A 22,180-nucleotide genomic window follows, 5' to 3' on the forward strand; every position below is an offset into this window, starting at 1 on the left:
AGGGCAGGACTGAACATTTTCAGTGGTCTATGCTTGGCGCATCAGCGCTGGCTGACTGACGCTGCAGCCATTCGTATTCCCTTAGCAATTATACTGTGAGGTTAATACAGTTTGAGTAACTGGGAAGAGGTCAAGATCGCCTTTGTAACCTGCCATTTTTATTTGTCTGGCACTTTTATGAAGGAATCGCACGGTATTGCAGCAATCTTGTCGTCTTATGAAAAAGTAGCACCACAGGTTTCAGCCTCCAGAATAAGTTCTTGAGGATCAAATAATCATGTTAAACTCTTTATTTAATTTTTTTATTTTATTTTAATCATTTTAACAAATATTTTTTTATGAATGTTGCCTTTTTTGTAATTAGTCATATAAATCAGTATAAACCTCAATTATTTACTCAAGCTGTGTCATGGAGTACCTTTAATGCTCATTTATTATAGTTTTAGTTTTGTGATTTTATTTTTTGTATTTTTTATGGTTTTAATTGAGTTTTATTTTTAGCAATTTTGTTGTGCTTTTTTCATTGTATTATGTATTAGTTTAATTTTTTTAATTGCTTATACATTTTGTTTTATTTCAGTTTATTTAAGTCAATCATTTTAGTTCTTTAGCTTTATTGCTGAGGCAAGATTCAAATTTTCATTTAGTTTAAGATTTTCAAATAATATTTAGATTGACACTTTATTTGATTTAAATGAACAGAAACGATTTAATAGTATTACTTTTAGTCAACTTTAAATGTTCTCACAGCCCACATACAGTACTAAAATAGCAAATATACATGAATACTATCATTGCAAATCCAAAGTCTTCTGTGATTTGATTATTTTGATATGCATTCATGTGTTCTGCTCATTGCCATAAAATGTCAATATGTCTTCTCACTGAAAGCATCTTTTCAAAACACCCCATTCACTTGTATGTTTTCCTCAGCAATGATATCAAGGGTTTTTGTCCTGGGCACAGCAGAAAAACAGAGCTGAGGGAATTTCTGTTGAAAATATCTTTTCAGAACAGTGGAAAAGTGACATTGTGAAACAGAACAGGGCACAGACAGAGGAGGAAGATGTAATAGATCTCTAAAATGCAGACGGAGTGGCCCTGCTGGCCGGTGCCTGGGGACGGACGATGCTGTCTGGACCAGATATATTCTGATAACCTGCTGCTGATGCATGGCTGGACTCTGCTTAGGTTTGTTTGTAAGGAGGTGGAGAGCATCATAAATGACATTTTTCTGTCTTTATTTAAAGGAAATCAGCCTATAAAAAATGATGACATCATCTGCCTTATTTTCGTTTTTTGATATGTGTTTTCTCAACTTAGGTTGTAGACATCCTATTTAAACGATCTGATACACACACATCCTGTTGCGTCTTTAGCGTGTTTTTTTCTCTGTCATATGGCACTTACTCACACAGTCTGGGGACTTGGCATGTATGCCCGCGTGGTTGTGGTTGGTATGGTGAGCGTTGTGAAGACTGGCAGCGTGCCCAGCATGGATTTGGCCTGGATTTTTCTTTTTGAGTAAACCCGTCTGACCTCAGCTTCACCTTTTAACTGCGAAGAAAGTGTTTCCCAGAGCACAGATACACTCTTTAAAAAAAGGTGCTTCAAAAGGTTCTTTAATGCCATAGAAGAACCTTTTGGTTCCATAAAGAACCTTTAACATCTGAAGAACCTTTCTGTTTCAAAATAAGGTTCTCCAGATTATAAAAAAGTAAGAAAGAGATGGTTCTTTAAAGAACCTTTGACTGACTGAATGGTTCTTTGGGGAACCAAAAATGGTTCTTCTATGGCATCGCTATGAAGAACCTTTTAAGCACTTTTATTTTTAAGAGTGTAGAGAGAAACTGTTCATAAACTTCAATTGATTGACGCGTCCCTCTTTCCACACCCCTTTTTTGCTCTTTTACTGTCACATTAACTAATTGCTGACATCACAATGCAGCATTGGGTATTGCAATCAATGGTCATCAATAAATGAAACAAGCCTGAAGTTGCATTTGGAAATTCTGTTTTACATTGCTCTTTTTCTGGAGTTGGAATGAAATAGACTGCATTATATGCCAGAATGCACCAGAATGCAATGCACCAGCTGTGCATGGTCTGTAAATGACAATAAAATGACATTTTGATAAAAGATTACAAAGACAAACATTCAGATTGTCTGGAATGGGTACTAAAAAGTAAATAGGGTCACTTCTGATTTCATGTAGACTTTAAAGGTACTGTGTGTAATTTGTTTGAGGAACTATTGACAGAAATGCAATATAATATACATAACTATGTGTTCAGAGGTGTATAAAGACCTTACACAACGAAGCGTTACGTTTTTATTACCTTTGAATGAACTATTTCTATCTACATACACCACGGGTCCCCTTATATGGAATTCACCTTGTTGTTTCTACAGTAGCCCTAAATGGACAAACTGTTCTACAGAGCGTGTTTCATAAATATGTTATCTCCTTCGGCAAAGAAGCAAAAACGTGACGACATCTTAGTCCTGTGTCATAGTGCTTTGAAAGGGACAGGTGGAGTGAGCCATTGGTTTCAATTTGCAATCTCACCACTACATGCCGCTAAATTTCATACACTGGACCTTTAAAATAGCCAACATCTGCTGTTGCAAACTACTGGTATTTGTAAGCTTTAGTAGCGTACAGATCGGGCTCGGATGTAAATGTTATAATAAGCTTTGCTTACTTTGAAAACCACATAATCAGTATTATAAAGCGGATAATGCAGCATGTTTCCTGTAATTATAGAGTGCCTCACCATATTTGCTGCTTTTTCAACATAATGACGGTTTGTCATATTTAACATTAGTCAATCGAAAAAAATTGGTCATTTCATCATTTGGAAATGGAAGAGCAGTATCGGCCAGCTGCCTCCAGCAGATATTGACAGGCTATTAATTGTCCAGACGCACACTGATTTGCTCTCCAGGTCCAGACCCGTGTCCCTCGGGGTCTTGTGCTTCTCTGCGCCTGCTCTTTTCTGTCGTCCGATGCAGTTTTGTTGATTGCGACAAACGCTGGAGTGCCTCTCACCGGGGTAGTAATTGAGCCCACGGATCTCTGAGCCTCAGCACAATAAAGCAAAACACTGACACCAACATTACGTCTAACACACTCCCTCTTTCTGTAAGTGGCACGGGTGACGGAACAATTAAAGGTTGCGGCATTCGTCGTATGCGTGTTTTGATTGAGCTTTATCTTTCAGGGATGGGTTACCGTACCAGTCTTTCTGTAGTCGATTGCCTCCCAGCTCCTCCTTTTTCCCTCTGGCATCTTAATGAATGCATTATCTCAACAAGTCACAGACCATGACTGCTGTAATTTGAGTTTTATCACTGTATTTGCGAGTTGAGACGCATGCCAGCTGAAACGAAAACAGAATGCCGCTTATTACTTTTTCATTTGTTCTTGTTTTGGGATTGATGGCATGGAGGGTGTTATCACATTAGGGCATTTTAGATGAGTGTGTTTGTGTGCAGGGCTCAACAATAAGAATGGTCTGCTGCCCCAGGGCCGGAGCGAGAGCGTTTCGTGTAATACAAAGGTCACTTAGCTTGCCAGTCTGGTGCTGAGGTTTCACATTTTGCTACATTTTGTGTTTGTTAAGCATGAAATGCAAAAATAAGCCGTAGGTTTCATGTGCTTTATTTATTGCAGTGAATTCTGATTATTTGAATGCTGATTTGTCACCATGGTGACATTTTCTAGTATTGTTCACACCAACAATGATAATTATAGTGATAACTAGCTATCTTAGCATCCACCAAAGGCTATAATAGGGATGCACTAGGGGTGTAACGGTTCAAATGACTCATGTTTTTTTATATATATCGTGGTTTTAGGGTCACGGTTTCGGCTCGGTATGTGCCATGTTCAGGGAAAAGGGACTACTGACAAATAAAAATAAGAACAAATATTCAAGCTACAAGTGACAGCACCAATAAAACAACAGAGCAAAGTAGAAAATAAAATAAGATACTGTATATATACCTTTTAAGGTATAGAATTGGATTAAAGTAATCAAATATAACATAACATTGCATATGTACAAATTAAATCAAGATGAATCATAATTGAAGTTACAGAAGCTATTGAGTCACAAGCAGTGAGTGGTTTCCTTGACTTTTAACAGACAGCAGGAATATGCTGCTGTCGCTTTAAGAGGAATGCAACAGATCCAGTACACTGATACTGTACACATGCGTTGTTTTTCGTCTGTTACGTCTGTAGACATAACCGACTATGTTTGTTAAGATACTGGACAAGAGGGGCATGTTGACCTACTTTTAGTGTGATTTTGTCCGTTTAAGCGCAAGACTTCAAAGACAACTCAATATTTGTGCCATGTCTGTGACTTTCGTTGTGCGCGCTTCGGATCTTCTCACAGCGCGCATGCAAGTTTTCTTGTGCATCATCTTGCACTTAATTGTTTAAATTGTCAAGGCTTGAATGAGTGTAGTTTAAACAGCAACACGTGCTGTTCAGGGATTCCTGCACTCGCGCGCTCACAACACCCGGGTGATGAAAGCATAAATGTCTGGTCATATTACAGCATACGTCAATCCTATTGAAATTTGTCTACGTTATTTGATTTGTTGTAGGTATTAAATGTGTATCCATTGACAAACATACATTAGCTGAATTTTTTCAGTCTGTTTTACGCATTATAATTTCTAATGAACCATGTTATAAATGGGTCGTCAGATTTAAGATGAGCCGCGGTCCAAGCGCATGCCGAACCGTTTGTGGAGAACGGTGCGGTTCAACTTTTACCGAGAACCGTTGCACCCCTCGGATGCACCGAAATGAAAATTCTTGGCTGAAGCCGAATAAAAATGAAAACACTTGGCCGAAGGCCGAATACCGAACATGGCTTTTCGTATTTCTTCTATTTATTTAGCCAATTTTTTCACTATTGCATGAACTGAATGGTCAAAATTTGCTTTTTATATTTTGTCTTGCTTTTCAATGTAATACAAGATAACTTAAAATAAAATTGAACAAAACAAATAGGCTAAATTAAAACAATAAAATTGAGCCCTCTCCCTAATTGAATAACCTATAATAGGCCTATAACTGACTGCTGATAGAATGTACTATACTCTGTACTCCAAACAACAAAACACTTCATTAAAAAGTGTCATTCAATATTATAAGCTAAAAATATGAATAAACGAAAACTGTTGGATTATTATAGGCTACACTGCAAAATGATTTAAAGAAAAAAAAAACATCCATGCAAGCAATTCTGACTGACAACCATTTCAGTAAAGAGTATTGATACCAAGAGGCGAAACTCTGGTGTTCTTTGGGAAACAGTGCGGCCACCATTTTGGGCTTTATAAATGACATGGTTTCTAGCGAGCCAAGGCTTTTGTCATCATGTAATATCATGATTCAGGTTGAATTTCAGCTTTAATGTTTTTTTCTTAACAAAGCAGCTGTCACTTTCAAAACGGCGAGTCACTTTCACCCCAAAATCGCGGGGCGCAGGTGTTGCAATACAACGTTCTATTGAGTTTAGCCTCTTGGTATTCTATACTCTTTGATTTCAGTTCAAGTCTGTACTCTAAACTCCGCCCACAAAAGCTGACGGTTCTCTCAGAAGGCGGGATGCACAGAACATACTTTGACAAGTTGTTTAGTACAGGGAACTGTACTAAAGGCTACAGGCTACTGTCAGACCGCCTGCTCCAGTCTGAAGTACACAAGTTACCAATATGAGAAACATTTTTATTTACTCTTTTTCTTTCATGTTTTATTAAACGGGGAACACGAACAAAAATAGCCTATAATATCTGTAAGATATTACACAGCGCATTGAAATCTATGTAACGTTAGGCTTTACCTGCGAGCTTTTGCGGCGTCAGATCAAATTGTGAATGTTGCGGACGAAAACAGGACACACTGTGAATGATGCTTGCGGAAGCAGGACAAGATAACATATTATTGCCGGGAGTGTGACAGAATCCCACTAAAGCGAGTGGGAATGACATCCGTCCTGCGCGCAGGTTTCTTGGAACAGTCAACACTTTTAGGGTACAGTGTCAAAATCACGTGACTAGTTCGTACAACTCGTATAGTAAACTGTGGTAAATAAGTGGTCTATAATATACTAGGGCTGGGCGATATTGACCAAAATTCATATCTCTGTATTTTTTTTGATGAAAGGCGATATCCGATATGTATACCGATATTTTCTACAAAGTGGCATAAATGTTTACTAGCAAGTCAAAGCCTCATGTGAGATGTCACAGTCACCTTTATTAAAATGGCTTGTGAAAATAAATTCAATGACAGGGTTTTTTTTCCCTATTTGAAAACATACACAGGGTTTTTCCTGGCTCAAAATGAGGCGGAAGTGGTGCCATCCTGATCTTGTACACACACACACACACACACACACACACACACACACACACACACACACACACACACACACACACACACACACACACGGAGGCCTACCGTACCTTTAAGTGGCTTAACCAAAGTGACTTTGAGTTTGACATATTAAAAGTTCTAACAAAATTAGATAAAAATGACAATTATTAAGTTATATAAAACATTACTTTTATTCAACCAAACAGAAATGTTTTTTTATCAAATAAAGCATTTTTATCATTTTCAACTAACTTTTCAGCCCACAATAGCCAACTGAATTAACCAGTCTTTCAAAATGAGCAAAGCTCATTCACATCTTTCATTCTCTGTGGTTCACTTTAAATGATTCAGTGATCTCTTGTATTCGCTAGTGAATGAAAAGTTCAATAGTTTAAATGAATCGGTTCAAATGAGTCATTCGTGTGCGAGTCGTTCTAAACGCAATGTGCGTTCATACTGGCGAACTCGCTGTGTACAGTATACGCTGATTCAACGATCCAATTGCACAGCTAAATACATTACAATGATGTACGTCATGTTAATTTAAGAAATTTCAAGAAATTAAACGTACTTGGATGCAAAACAAACAGCCGTGAAACACAGGCTAGCTCTTGTTCTGCATCTCTTTTTAGCGCCTCAGTGTGCTGATAACGAAACAGCGCCTCTACTGTGGCGTAATGTCGCAACTGCAGTTACATATGACAGTCTGTTAAATGCACGCAGCATTTCTTGTGAAGACTCACAACATAATTTTGGCGAGAGCCTGAGGCGGCACGACATTTGACACGACAATTTCTCTATACAGGAAAAACCCTGCATGTAAATTGCGGGGTCCGTCCAGTTCGCGCACAGAGCGAGAGTGCTCTGCTCACTGATGTAGTTTATATATTTTCCATTTTAATTGAACAGGTGCACAGGTCTAGGCATGCACCCTGATCGTGTGTGGGAATATAGGCACAGCTTGGGCATTTACCAATAATTAGGGTGACCACCACCCAACAAACCAAATGCGGGACATATTCTCAATATGCGGCGTGCTGGACAAGGGGTGAAAATGCTGTGCAGTACAATGCAAAGCGGGACGGGTGGTCACCCTACCAATAATCTCAGCAATAATCTCACTTCCTGTTCCTAATCCGTCAGATGCCCCGATCCATCTCTGTAGTTACCATGGTAACACTATTTACTATGACCTACTTGCCATCCTTTGATCTTTGATCTATCCAGTGTTGTGTTCACATTACAGCACCTCATTACTGGCCACTTTAGTGCTTTAAAATAGGTTCCATGTGAATAAACCTAATATTTGGTCAGTGCTGTGGTACATTCTGGTATATATCTTAGAATTGTTAACTGATCCGCAAACAGTTTTTATTGGCTAAAGGAATAATTGTATGTTTTGCTTATATGACATCAAATTTGACCCTATTTATTAAAATAAATTCATTGTATTGATGTGCATGATTTATCAGTGCGTGTTATTACGATGAAAAAGTATCTGTCTTTGAAATCTTTCATTAAATAACTTGCCCCGCCTCGGAAATGACTTCTTTTTGTCTGATGTCCCTTCAGCCCATCCTGTTTCACACAAAAATACATCATGTCGCGGAAGCAAAGCAGGCTGTGAAGGATGGTTCATGATGTCAACAGGAAGTGGAGTATTTCTGCAGTACACGGGATTACTCATATTCATACAGTAAATTAGAGGAATGAATGAGTTATTGAATCAGTAAAGAAACAAAGGAATAACGGCACGTTGCCATCACATGCACAGGATTAAAGTGCAGAACACTTGCACGAGGGAGTTCATCAAGTGGATATCTCATGTAATCCTTTATCTCTTACACACACAAGCACACACACTTACCTCTTGTGATTAGTTGCGCTTCTGCATCTCTATTGTTATTTTGATCCCTTTCTGTGTTTCAATTCCACTTGCAAATCAGTTTCTATGTCAGTTTCACTTTTAATTTAAGTTCCAACTATAATTCCTTCTAAACCTAACCCTCACACAAACCTTTGGACATCAGGTGATTCAATTCAAATTGCTATAGCCTTTTTACAATATTACATACATGTAGGATATACGTTATATTATACATTTTATATAAATTTTATGAGGCTTATTTAAAGAGGACCTCCTAAAATGTCTCGAGAATTTCATTATCAAAGGTCAAAATTCATTTGCCTATCCTTGCACCTTGCAGCTTACCTTCTGAGATTTTTTTTACATGGATTAAAGTCAAATAATGTTATACTTAAATTTCCTGTGAAATCATAGCCAACAGCAAATTATAATTAATTATTACACGGCTCGTTAGAATGCTTGATTCTGATTGGCCAGTCGTGACATTTGCAGGTTCGTTATTCCCAGATAACAATCGCTCAAAACTAACAACACACTAACCCGGATGCAACAAATCATTTTGACAGTTTTTTTTTTGGACAAATTAAATATAAATATGTCTTTTAATAACATATTTGACATTATATTTACAAATGATTAAACCAAATTGCCTGTTCGTGACATTTGAACGTCGTTTCTTACCTTAAAACCGAAAGTAACTGCTTTTCCTCGCGGAAGGTCTGCATTCAGTAAAAATGAGATAATAAAATAATTCAAATTCACAGTTCATGTCCAGTTTTCTTCTCATGTGGCAAGTAGCCGTGTAATAAGCGGGATAATGTACAAGCAGCCGGCTGTTATCGCGAAATAAGCCCCTTCAGTGTAATACAAGACTGATCACACTGTCGGGTCTTATTTCTGCGATAACAACTGGTTGCCTGTACATTATCCTTTACTTATTATGAGATTAATGTTACAGATTAGGGTAAGGTAAAGAGAATTAAACATTTTTATGCTTCTGCACTTTTGTTTATTTTATCCAAAATATTACAGATTGCAGCTTTAAATGGTTTGTTATGATTTATTATGAATCGAAATGTGAAAGAACTGAATCTGAAATAACCTAATACACTTTCAAGACACGTTCAACCTGATGCCCAACTGGTTGATCCTTTCTGAGACTCTCTCTGTCTCGCTCGTTCTCTCTCTCTCTCTCTTTACCCTTTCAGTAACCCCCCACCCCATTGTCTCTCTGTCTGTCCCGCTCTCATTTACTCTTTGCACAAAATGTCAGGACAGAGGGCTCTTCCTATCTCTACCCTGCATTTAATTATGCATCAGATTAGAGGTGTGTGTGTCTGTAATACAATTACTGCATGAGTGTATGTGGTCTTCCGCAGTGAAACTGAAGTACTTATGATAGCACCACACTGATGTCTCTCACTACCGTATGGGGTTTCCTCTCAAATTACTGTGTGTGTACAACTTCTGAGATGTGGTGTTTGGGAATTTCATTTCACTGTCTGACACTTTTCTTTTTGCTACATCTCAGTTGAGTAACAACTTAAGTTAGTCAGACTAGACTGCATATTTAATTGTGTGTGAATGAAATCGAGGCTGTGAGACATTGAGGTACCTCAATACCTCAATACATTGAGGTACCTCAATTCCTCAATGTCTCACAGCCTATTGAATAGGTTGTGTTTTGAAGTCAACACGGCACGTAATTATTTTGGTTGCATAAACAAAATACTGGTAACTTGTAAATGTGCTTAAACAGATGACTTTTTTGTTTTACTTACCCTCATATCATTCTAAAACTGTATGACTTTCCAGGGCTGTACGTTAACTTTTATTGCACATAGCACTGGTGCTACAGAGGTGTAAAATTTTGTAGCACAGGCCAAACCGTTGTAGCACAAGTATAAAACGTCTGTTGTCATCTTTAAAAAAACACAAGTGCATTTTATCACACGAATAGGCAGACAAATAACTGACAAATGAAATTAATGTTACATACACATAGATAAATTAGGGCCGTATAATTTTTAGTTTACCTAAATTCGTTTTCATTTTTCTAAGTTTTGTACTATACAAAAGTAATATATTTGTCCACATAAAAATACAGTAATATACAATACTATAGTATTTATTAGGGGTGTTACGAGACACTTATCCCACAAGATTTATCCCACGAGAACGAGACGAGATGAGATTTTTAGACTTTTTTAAAGAAATCCTCAATGATGAAATATATAGGGAAAAATTGTCTCTAACACCATGTCTACACCGGATGCGGCGCGATGCGACAAGAGACAATAGAACGCATTAGAACCTATTATAATTTAAAATTTTGTGTTATTCACCTTAAAAGCACAAAATGCAAAAAATGTAGGCATTATAAAATCAACCTTCAAATTAAACTTCTATTTTAATGAATTATATTATGCAGAAATAAACAATATGTAAACTCTGCTAAATGTTTTGTCACAAACTCAACTGAAAGGCAGTAATTGCACAAAAATTATGCTTTGTTTTCTAAACAGGTGCAGCTTTTAGTAAAGAGCTGTGGTTGTTTTCTTTATATGCTTTTTGCAGTGCTCATGTTAGCAGAGGTGGTGATTATATCACACTGTCAATCCTCCTTCCTCCACTGACTGAACCCTCACAGCCTTGAGAGAAACAGTTAAAACTACATAAACACATCATGGTTTATGCTAACATTGCACACATGTAAGAGACAGATGATCCGTTTTTGAAGAGGTTTGCCTGTGAATGTATTTAAAATAACGTAATGTGAACTTGCAATTGCTATACTCAACTTGTGGTACAGTCCGTTGCTGTTCAACAGCTCGCTGTGTGCTCTCAGACGCCCGCGAATGTTGAAACCGTCCATTTAGCATGTGTTTACATAGAGAAACGGTGGGAAAGTAGCGTTGCAGGATGATAAATCACGTTGTCTTTATGAATGGCTGGGCAGGTCACTGTAGCTCACAGCAGCAGGCATATACTTTGTACAGATATTAGCGTGTTCTGTACAGCAATGGTTCTCAAACTGGGGGCCGTGGCCCCCTGGGGGGCCCCAAGATGGATCCAGGAGGCCACAGATTTTGTGGCATTTTATGAAATATAGAAATTTATCATAGATTTTATGCAATCAAACATCAGAAAAATGACACCACCAACCAAAAGAATTGAGGTTCCAGCATTGTATAACTGAATGTTTTTGGTTTAATAAAAAATTCTAAGTTTAAGATTATACGTCTTTATATGGGGGGACCGCAAAGCAATGCACTTAACACAAAGGGGGCCTTACAACGAAAATGTTTGAGAACCACTGCTGTACAGTAATGAAAGCAGTTGCACCACAACAAAATGTGCATTCACACAAAAGCTCCCAAATATATTTTGAGGTCGCACAGGTTAAATATAGGGAGCATATGCGACTAAAATGGTTGCAATTTCGAGCCCAGCCAGATAGTGTTGTCAAAAGTACCGGTACTTCAGGTCCAAGTCGGTACCTAAAAATAAAAAAGTTGTCGGTACCTCATTTTCATAAGACCCGGTACCACCGACGTACCGGGTCAACCGGGTACTGATGCTCTGTCTGACAGGTTGTCAGTCGGAAACTTTTAATAGACGCAATAAGACGTGATGAGCGGATAAGCGCGGCTCCGACAATCCACAAGAGATGCGCACAGAAATACTTCAGATTAAAGTCATATCACGAAGAAAACGAACAGAGTTTTGTTGTGAAAGGAGGAAACATCTGGATTTAAGTTAACAAGTTCAAGCGGTAAGTTTCAAATTCTGTTCGCGTTTGCATTATGAATGTTGTATCATATGTTAAATTAAAGGTTACGTTAAAATAAACGTCCCTGTTTTCGTGTTAATTTGTTAGCGCCAATGCTAATCCAGTCAAGTGTCCTTATTAACTTATTTAATTATTTAATTAATTTAATTATTTAATGCTTTTATAACTGTAATGGGGTAAAATAAGTGGGAGGACAGGATGGGGTTTACAGTACCTATTTTATATAGGCCTATCTGAAATCTATGTGCTAGAAAACTAGCATACTAACTGTATGACTAGCAATGTGTATGTCTTGGATAGATAACTCTATTAGGATTAAAAAGCCACATTTAAACTAAAGAAAAATATATCTGTTGCATTTATTATTTTAATATACAGTTACCTTAATGTAAGTAATCTTGTGTAAATGCAGTATAAAAACTGAGGTTTGTTTTAATATTGCATATGCATGTTTGTTCAGTCAGTTGACTTACTGAAGTTTATTCTATTTGTCTTATACAGCAGCAGACTGAGGAGGATGTTCATCAGCATGAAAGACCCCAGTGAGCACACAACCGTTTCGGGAACAATTAACTTGTATACTTCATGTATACAAAATGGCATTGCTTTCTATACATTTATATTAATAATGAGCTTTATTAATAAAATTGTGTTTCAATTAGCATGTACTGGTGTTTTGCTTTGGTACCGAAATTGGTACCGAGAACCGTGGAATTTTACTGGTATTGGTACCGACTACTGAAATTTTGGTACCGTGACAACACTACAGCCAGAGATATTCTTATTATAGGGATGGGAGGGTCTGTAATACTTCCAATTGGAACATATATGTCGCACTGAACAGCCCTGCTTTCTTTCTTCTGCAGAACACAAAAGAAGATATTTTAAAGAATTTTTTTAGCCAAACAATGTTGGAACCCATTGATTTCCATTGTATAGACAGAATTTTCCATTATATCTTCTATTGTGTTCCACAGAATGAGTCATACTGTACAGGTTTTTCCCAACATAAGAGTAAATAAATGACAGACATGTTTTTTTAGGGTGAACTATTCCTTTTAGAACAGGGTTGTAAAAGAACCAATATTTCTTGTTATTATGTTTGGTGCCATGAGTACGAAATCCCTCTGCTGTTTTTTGGATGCAAGTCTTTGTTTACGAAGACCATGGCGTATTTTTGCATGGGATTTAGCAAAGCTTGAGAGTTCTGTGCTGACAGTCGATGGACATGTGGATGGACTCCTGTCCATTGATTTTGCTCTAATTCAAGCAATCTCCAGCTATTTCCCTTGTGTTTTCGAGCCTGCCTTCTGCCTATTGCATGTTGGTCATAGCTGTGTAGCTACTGTAAAATTGGATCTGTCAGCATAGCACGGACCATCCTTATGTACAACAAATGATTCAATTCATTTCATTAACAGTAGAATAGATGAATCAATATTTATTTTGTCTCTGGAAATTAAAGCACTCCTATGACCCTTAAAGGGATATTTCACCCAAAAATGACTCTTTCTTCTGTAGAACACATTTTAAAGTGATAGTTCACCCAGAAATAAAAATTCTGTCATCATTTACTCACCCTCTTGTCGTTTCAAACCTGTATGACTTTCTTCCTTCCGTAGAACACAAAAGAAAATATTTTGAAGAATGTTGTTATCTGGCCCCCATTCACTTGCATTGGTTTTGTGTCTATACAATAGAAGTGAATGAGGGCCAGTGCTGTTCGGTTATCAACTTTCTTCAAAATGTCTTCTTTTTTTGTTCTGCGGAAGAAAGTCATAAAGGTTTGAAATGACAAGAGAGTCAGTAAATGATTTTATTTTTTGGGTGAACTATTACTTTAAGAATGTCTCAGTAGTTTTGTATCCATGCAATGGAAGTCAATAGGGTCCAGTGTTGTTTGGTTACCAGCTTTCTTCAAAACATTTTTTTTTGTGTGTTCTGCAGAAGACAGTCATACAGGTTTGGAATGACATGAGTATGCGTAAATAATGAGATAATTGTAATTTTTTTAACTATCCCTGTAACTAGCAAGTCAAGTTCTCTTATTTTTGTACTGTTTTTTTTTTTTTGTTTTTTATTCCTCTACCATGCTGTTTGTCCATTCCTCTTCCTAATCAATAATATATAGTTCCTTTGCCTTTGTATCCTAATTTACTATGTGTATAGAATCAAATGGGCTTTCTGGCTCTCCACTGATCCACAGTCAGGGTTTTGACTCCGCCTTGGCACTCATCTCGGGCTGTTGTTAGTTGTGTGGTCATGTTGGCAGACAGTGAAAGGACCGTGAAGGCTCATGGAACTCTTGCCAGCACCACGCTAAGGGTTAATTCTTCACTGGGTCACAGGGCGAGATAGTAGAGTATATAATCCAATTATCTTGAAGCATGCATTCTACGTGTATGTGCGAATGTGTGAGCGTGTGGGAGGCTAACACCTAATCCAGAGAGAACGACAGACCACATGAAAAAAACAATAGAAAAAGACTGAAAAAAGAGGTTTGACAATATGCAGAAAATTATAATGGATACTGGCGTGCACGCACGAACACGCATAATCAAATAACGCATTCAATCAAAACAACGGCCAAATCAAAATGAGCATTTAGCGTCTGCTTGATGTGCTTGTTAAGGTGGTTGAATGTGTTTTTTGCTATTAAAATTTAGATTTTATACAAGAGAATCACAATTTCATTTCACATAAGAAGAACATTTGTTTTTGGATGTTTTTGACAAAGCTACCAATTGAAATTGATTTTTTTTCACTTCAAAATATGTTAAACACAGATTGTTAGATTAGGCATATGGCTTTGCTCCGAAGTCTACTGAGCTTTCTTGGTTTTTGCTGCCTAAGTTGGGTGCTGTGCTTTAAGGCAGAACCATTGGGGCACACTGCACGCTAAACATGATTTTAACCTTTGATCTTAGCATTGACAAAGGTGGCAGATTTGAATGTGATGGCGTTTCATGTGCGTGGTGACTACAAAGCAAAATGGCAAGATCATTTAATCGAAACAAAGTTAGAGCTTGTCTGTAACCTCAGAGATGACCCTGATATTTCTCTGATATTTAGCAGGTTATAATTGTCGTACAGAAATGCCATCATAGCTATGTTTAAAGCAGTTATAAGATATGATGGACGTGTGTTGTTATTCTAAGTAATTTTTTGGCCTTTACAGTTTTCAGAAGTGAAAAGACAACATGAAATCACATGGGCAGAGATACAGAAGTTGGAAGAGACCACAAGCTGAGACAAGGGGTCACTTGAAGCGCTACAGTATTGCGCAATGTTGACGTGCACCCCACATGGCTATTGGCATGACAATATATGTTATAAATAAATAAGAAACAAAAGCGTGCACATACAGTATGTAAATTATCTGACCGTAAGCTGCTAAACTGTTGGGTGAGGCAAAATAATTATCTTGTTTGTGTTATATGCAGTGTCATTTGTTGGCTTCCAGCAGTGCATGCTGGGTAATTTATGTTTATATTGAGCAGACAAATGTATGCACTTTTAAAACTCCCCATGCTTTGTGTGTGTGTGTGTGTGTGTGTTGTGTATGGGAGGAAATGAGCCCTCAGTCTTGTTTGTTTAAATTTACATAACATTCATCCTTTGAGCTCACACTAGCATATTACATGTACAGTAATAAGCCTTAGATTAGCTTGAACCTCGCCCCCACTCCAAAAAACAAAGAGACTTTTAAAGTATTTATCATTACAATACCAGACAGGGTGTTTCTCAAGCCTGGGCTATATTTGTGCAGTTTATATTTTATAGATAAACTAGATGCTAAACTAGATGAAACAGGGTTCTAAATGAATTTAGTGTGTTGCTAGGGAGTTGCTAGGATGTTGATTATGTAAGACCGACACTGACATGTACTCTAGTGCTTGTTCTAGTACATGAACCTCCCCAGCACACCTTTAATAAAACGTCACGACACCTTAGCCGATGTGTCTCTGTTTTTACATCTGCGAGAACAAGCTATCAGCCACCTTCAATATCTAATGTTTGATTTCTCTCTCTTCCGCAGATCACCAGAAACTGGAACGTGAAGCTCGAATCTGCCGTCTACTCAAGCACCCCAATATCGGTGAGTGTTTTTATGTACGTCTACTTATGATTATGTATGTGTGTGCAGTGTTGGGTAAGTTACTCTCAAAAAGTAATTAATTACTAGTTACTAATTACATATTCAATAGTGTAATTAGATTACTTTAAAAATTACTCTCTCCAAAAAGTATTTAGTTACTTATTACTAATTACTTTCTATATCCTATATCAACCTTGATTAGTTAAGTGATTCAAGGATAGACATGAAACGGCTCTTTTAATTCATTCAAATAAATAATATTAAACTACATAAAGTACTCTTATTAACTGACAAAAGTATTACAAATGTGAGAATTATACATTAAAGCACAGATTTTAAAGTTAGACTTTGAATTGTGATGTCAATTCCACTATTACACACGCATATATTACACAAAGTATTTAGTTTAATTACATCAAAAGTAACTGTAATTAAATTACAGAAAGAATAAGAGTAATCCCTTACTTTACTTTTTCAAGGGAAAATTACTAATTACTTAGTAACTAGTTACACCCACACTGTGTGTGTGTATATATTAATCCGATGAATGAGTATTAACTTTTTTGTCTGTTCTCACAAATGTTTGGCATGTAAAAGTGACCGAAAACAGTCGAAGATATTTTTCAGGTTGAACGAAGTGTGTACTTTGAAATGAAAGCGTGTGTAAATGTGCGGGAGCGTGTGTTTGTAAGGACTTGTGTGTGAGACAGATTGTGTGTGTGTGTGTGTCTTAGGGCTGTAGCTATCGATTATTTTAGTAATCGAGTATTCTACCAATTATTCCAGCGATTAATCGAGTATTCGGATAATAAATACTTTTTCTTTATTAAAGAGCAATACTAAATATACAAGAGAAAATAAGACGGGTCTCTTAAACTGAACAACTAATTTGTTTCCTTTTTAGAAAAATTAACATATTTATTGCTGAAATTGCATACATTAATATCTGTGAAAACTAAACCCATTTAGTACATTCCATTGCCATATTACATTCAAAATGCAATATAATACAAATATAAAAATAAGAAACATAAACAAAAATAGAAAGAATAATTTCAAAGGTAGACATCTAACTTCAGCTTATGCATGATGCATTTAGTTTACCTAAATTCGTTAAATTTTTTCAAAGTTCTTTTTTTATTTTTACTATTAAATAGTAATATATTTGTCCACATAAAACTTCCGTAGTTAACTGGACTTTTATTTTGGCAGGTCGTCGGAAGACGCTTATTTTTTGTGTGTGTTTGATAGATTCACTTCACATAGCTTCACTCAGTAAAATGTTCTGAAATAAACTCAGAGCAACTTTGGAGATGAAGTTCATGTGTTCATGTCCTCATACAGCGCAGACGTAAAACTCTGCAGACCTTAAACTGTGCAGTTCATTCACTCAGACATGCAGAACAGCCAGATGGCATGTTTAAATAACAGGATTCGGCGACCACAAGTCCGCATCTAGTTATATGGACTCAATACAGCCAGAAAACACGTTTCACTTGCAACATAGACTAAAACTAAGTAAACTAGCTGTGCGCCATTGATTAACGTCACACAGAAACAAGCACAATGACAAACGCACTTCACACAAACAAGCGGCTCTGTTTAATGCACCTGCCGAACTGTATCGCATTCGTGCTACACTTGTAAATACATAAAGTTATACGTCTCACTGTATAGCCCTGTTAGTGCATTTGTTTAAACAGCCACAAAGACCGCTTTCAGCCTTTGGACATAATACGTACTGTAAACATTATGGGACGAGTTCGAGTTATCATTCCAGCCCTAGTGTGTCTACATGTGTGTTAGAGACTGAGACTGTGTGTTGGTGCTAGTGATGACTGGGAATGAATAACGCTGAAGTACTATCACAGCAAAAAAAATGTATGTCCTTCGGAACAGCCTCTCCCTAAAGTCATTGTTTTAAAGAACACATGAACAGTCGAAAGAAATATGAGGGGGAAAAATTAGCAGATAAAGAGACATACGGCAGAATGGAAAATAAGGGAAATCAGCATAGAGAGATTTACTGTAGAGGAGGTGTGGAGACAAAGTTGGAGAAGTGGATCGATGGGGAGAAAAAAAGAAGACCTGAGAGGAGGGAATGGAACAGAATGGCCATCGAGATGAGGGCGATGTTGACAAAAAGAAAGAGGTGAGGCTAAAGAGAGAGAGAGAGCGAGAGCAGCGATGAGAGATGGAGAAAGAGTCTAGCTCTATAAATAACTGTGCTGAGGTGGGAGATGCTAGTGGGCAGTTGCAACGGCCCAAACCATCTCACAACAAATGAAAGAATCTGAAGGAACGTGATTGAGAAAGCACAAAAAAGGTGAAGGAAGGCATAACTAAAATTGTTTAAAGAGTAACTATTACAATGTCCTTAAAATTACATTTCATGCAGTGTTTAATGTTGCTGTGTGTGAATGTAAGCAGTCTGCCAAGTTGTAAAGCCAAAAGTGAACGAATAACAAAGTTATTGGCTTGGGGAAAAAAGGAGTCGACTCAGAATCACATGAACGAGTCGTCTCGTTCTAATTTAAGTTCCGGGTCAGATTTGCATCACTCGGTGTAATGCCCTCCTACGTTCCATTTGCGATGCTGTACATGGTAGACCAATCACAGGAGACTAGACCATCTGACCAATCAGATCAGAGTAGGCTGACAGAAAGGCAGGGATTAGACAGATGAATCGCCAAACGAATCATTTGAGAGTCAGTCAAGAAGTAAGGTAATAATTACCGCCTATTATTAGAAAACGAAAGTGTTTTTACACCGTGTATGTACGTAAACTTGTTGTTGGACACTCCATAAACCAAAGTAGGACCTTAAAAATCACAAAATATTTACTCTTTAAGGGTGCTTGAGGCTAGGGCTGGGTGCTGTGATGATGATGCTGTGAAGAATTATGTTTACTGTTTCTGTATGTACAGACTTGTAATTTGTTATGTGAAACAGAGAGTGTCACATACACAAATCAAGACGAGAGAAGTTGTTTAGATGTTTAACGCAAAATAGAGCTTTGTTCTTTAAGGTTGCCTAGCAACCAACCTCACAATCTGTGGCATATTATAGAATAATATAATATCCAGATACCTATATGGCCTTTGTATTTGTGGGTCAATCATTACTAAGATCACTTTCAAATCAGCTCCTGGTTAACGTTCAGACATTGATTTAACAAGCTGCAGCATTCGTCCTTTTCTGACAACTTGTTCCAATATCTCGTATCTTCCACACCTTTTCACTCCTGTCCCACGCTGACCTCAGCTTCACACCCGCACACCCTTTCTCTTTCCTCCTTTCCGTCTCTTACTTTCACTCTCCCGGCATCTTTCCATTAGTCGTTTTCTTATTGGTTTTTTTCCTGTCTCTGTTCCCTCCTGAGGCGATGGCGCTTCATTGTCACCTGTGCCCGTCTCTCTCTCTCTCCTTTGCTTTACTTACTGTCGGGTCTCCTGAAGTGGACAGCTTGTCATGTTTTTTGCTTGGGCTGCACATAAGTGCTCAACAATAGAGCCAATGAGACGGAGAGAGAGAGAGTTTGAGAGGTTACAGAGGGCTGAGTGCTCATTGCCTTTGGCATAGTCGGCACACGCTAAGTTAGTGTGGCGCTTTTTTGACGGATGCTCAGACGAGCTGCAGAGTCAACATGTTTACACTTTTTGGGGAAATTAACAGTTTTTTTTCAACCCAGCGTTAGTTCAAAAAGGGACAAACCCATCCGCTGGGTTAAATTAACCAAGGATCTATTGACAGAAATGTCTTCAGAGATGTGTAAAGACTTTACATCATGAAGCGTTATGTTTTTATCCTTACAATGAGCTAGGGATTGAACGACCTTATATTTTTTGAAGTCAACTATTATGTGATAAAAGTCGCGTCGATGTCGACTAGTCGATGACGTCATTAATAAATGCAATTATAGCGAGGGAATGAATGTTTTGCAACGGGATTCTCCCGCAGCCCACACACATGAGTGTCTTACTGCCCACACACCCATCAAATCTTGTTGCAAAACATTTCGTAGCTTTTATTTAATTTATTAATGACGTCATCGTCTAGTCGTCATCGACGCGACTTTTATCACATAATAGTCGACCTCAAAAAATATAAGGTCGTTCAACCCCAACTACATACACCGCGGGTCCCCTTACATGGAATTCTCCATGATGTTTCTACAGTAGCCCTGAACGGATAAACTGCTCTACAGAGCGCGTTTCGTAAATACGTTATCTGCTTCCGCAAAGAAGTGAAAATGTGATAACATCTTAGTTCTCTGTCAGCCACCGTAGTGCTATAAAAGGGAGCGGTGGAGTTAGCAGTTGGTTGCAACCTCACCTTAGAGCCATTAAATCAGATCCCACTGGATAAAATTATCCTGTATGTTAAAAATTAGTTTTCTCTTTGATATATCTCACTTTATAAAATAAATGCAATCTCTCACTGTCTTAATCTTAGTCTGGACGTGTACAATTTATTTAAACGCAAGTTTCTGTAATTACTGGTGTATTAGTGGCCCATGTTTGCATTGTCAACATTGCGGGCCTCGCTTGCCAAACAGTCACTCTGAGGATTATTGACTCTAATAAAGATGTAATTTGCAATTATATTTGCATTAATTCATTTGGCAGACACATTTATCCAAAGTGACCTCAAGAGTGTACATTTTAGTCATATTTGTGTGCCCTGGGATAAAACCCATGACATTTGCATTGCTTCTTCAATGATCTGTCACATTATTAAAGGAACAGTCCCCAGAAATGAAAATTCTGTCATCATTTACTCGCCCTCAAGTTGTTCCAAATCTGTATAAATGTCTTTGTTCTGATGAACACAGAGAAAGTTATTTGGAAGAATGCTTGTGACCAAACAGTTCCTGGCCACCATTAACAACCATAGTAGTCAATTATTAACTACATTATTAACTAATATACATATTCAACAGAGGCGGATTATCCTGAATGTCTTTGTTATTTGTTTCTGACTTTCCTCCATCTCTAATTCAGCTTCTAGTCACTTTGTTGCTCTCTTAGGGCTCTCAGAAGGCTCCTGCTATTCTGGGCAATGTTTACAGAACTCTATCCTCCTCTCTCTCTCTCTCTCTCTCTCTCTCTCTCTCTCTCTCTCTCTCTCTCTCTCTCTCTCAATTTTCAATTTCAAAGTACTTTAATGGCATGATTGTGTGTTCTTACAATATTGCAAAAGCATTGAACACATAACAAAAGACATACAATAAGTACAAACATTAGAGTAAAATTACAATAAGGTGGTAAGTAAGAGATAAAGTATAGAATGAAATATAAAATAAAGTATATGTAAATAAACAAATGAAATATAGATAACACAAAATATGTCAAATGTACATTTCAGGGTGAAACATGAGAATGGAATAAAAGTAAACAGTGTATGTGTGCATTGACTGTAAGAGATGAAGGCAGTAGTTTGTTTCTGAGGGTGTGCAGCTGATAGATGAATGTAGCAGCAGCTGATGTGTGTCTCTTCTCCCCCAGTAACATCTGCATTCGCTCTGTTTCTGAACACCTATCAAACTCTGGCATGAGCTTTGACATTTTGTGAAAGTGTTTCTCTCTCACCTCTTTAAATTGATCACAATGAAGGAGAAAGTGTGTCTAAGTCTCAGCCTCACCAGTGTCACAGTGGGCACAGACTCGTTCTTCCTTTGGAAGCCATGTTTGTCTTTGTCTGCCTTTCTCTATTCCCCAATAGATCTCTATGTGATCACTGAGTCTGTATTTGGTCAGGATCCGTCTCTGTTTTGCATCTCGAACACTTTACTTTCCTATTCCCAATGGTCTAAATATGACTTCACTTTCTTTGATAATTTGGTTTATTCTGATTTGGGTTTGCTCCGTAGTGCTGGTCTGAAGTTTCAGAGCCAGCTGGCAGATGGGACTGGCTTTAGGTCTCATCTCTCACCTCTCTCTCTCCCTCCCTCCTTCTCTCTCTCTCTCTCTCTCTCTCTCCCTCCTTCTCTCTCTCTCTTTCTCCTTCTCTCTCCC

General features: G+C 37.7%; 1 protein-coding gene across 12 annotated transcripts in view; it reads left to right on the plus strand.

Moving 5' to 3' along the window:
* Window positions 1-22,180, plus strand: part of camk2g1 (calcium/calmodulin-dependent protein kinase (CaM kinase) II gamma 1) — a 74,086-nt gene that overhangs the window by 19,335 nt on the left and 32,571 nt on the right. For all 12 annotated transcript variants that reach the window (XM_057358834.1, XM_057358829.1, XM_057358836.1 and 9 more), the window contains exon 3: window positions 16,104-16,163. In XM_057358834.1, the coding sequence (XP_057214817.1) occupies window positions 16,104-16,163 (60 nt within the window). The remainder of the gene's footprint in view (window positions 1-16,103; window positions 16,164-22,180) is intronic.

The sequence above is a fragment of the Triplophysa rosa genome, linkage group LG18 (genome assembly GCF_024868665.1).
Source record: "Triplophysa rosa linkage group LG18, Trosa_1v2, whole genome shotgun sequence".
Lineage (NCBI taxonomy): Eukaryota > Metazoa > Chordata > Actinopteri > Cypriniformes > Nemacheilidae > Triplophysa > Triplophysa rosa.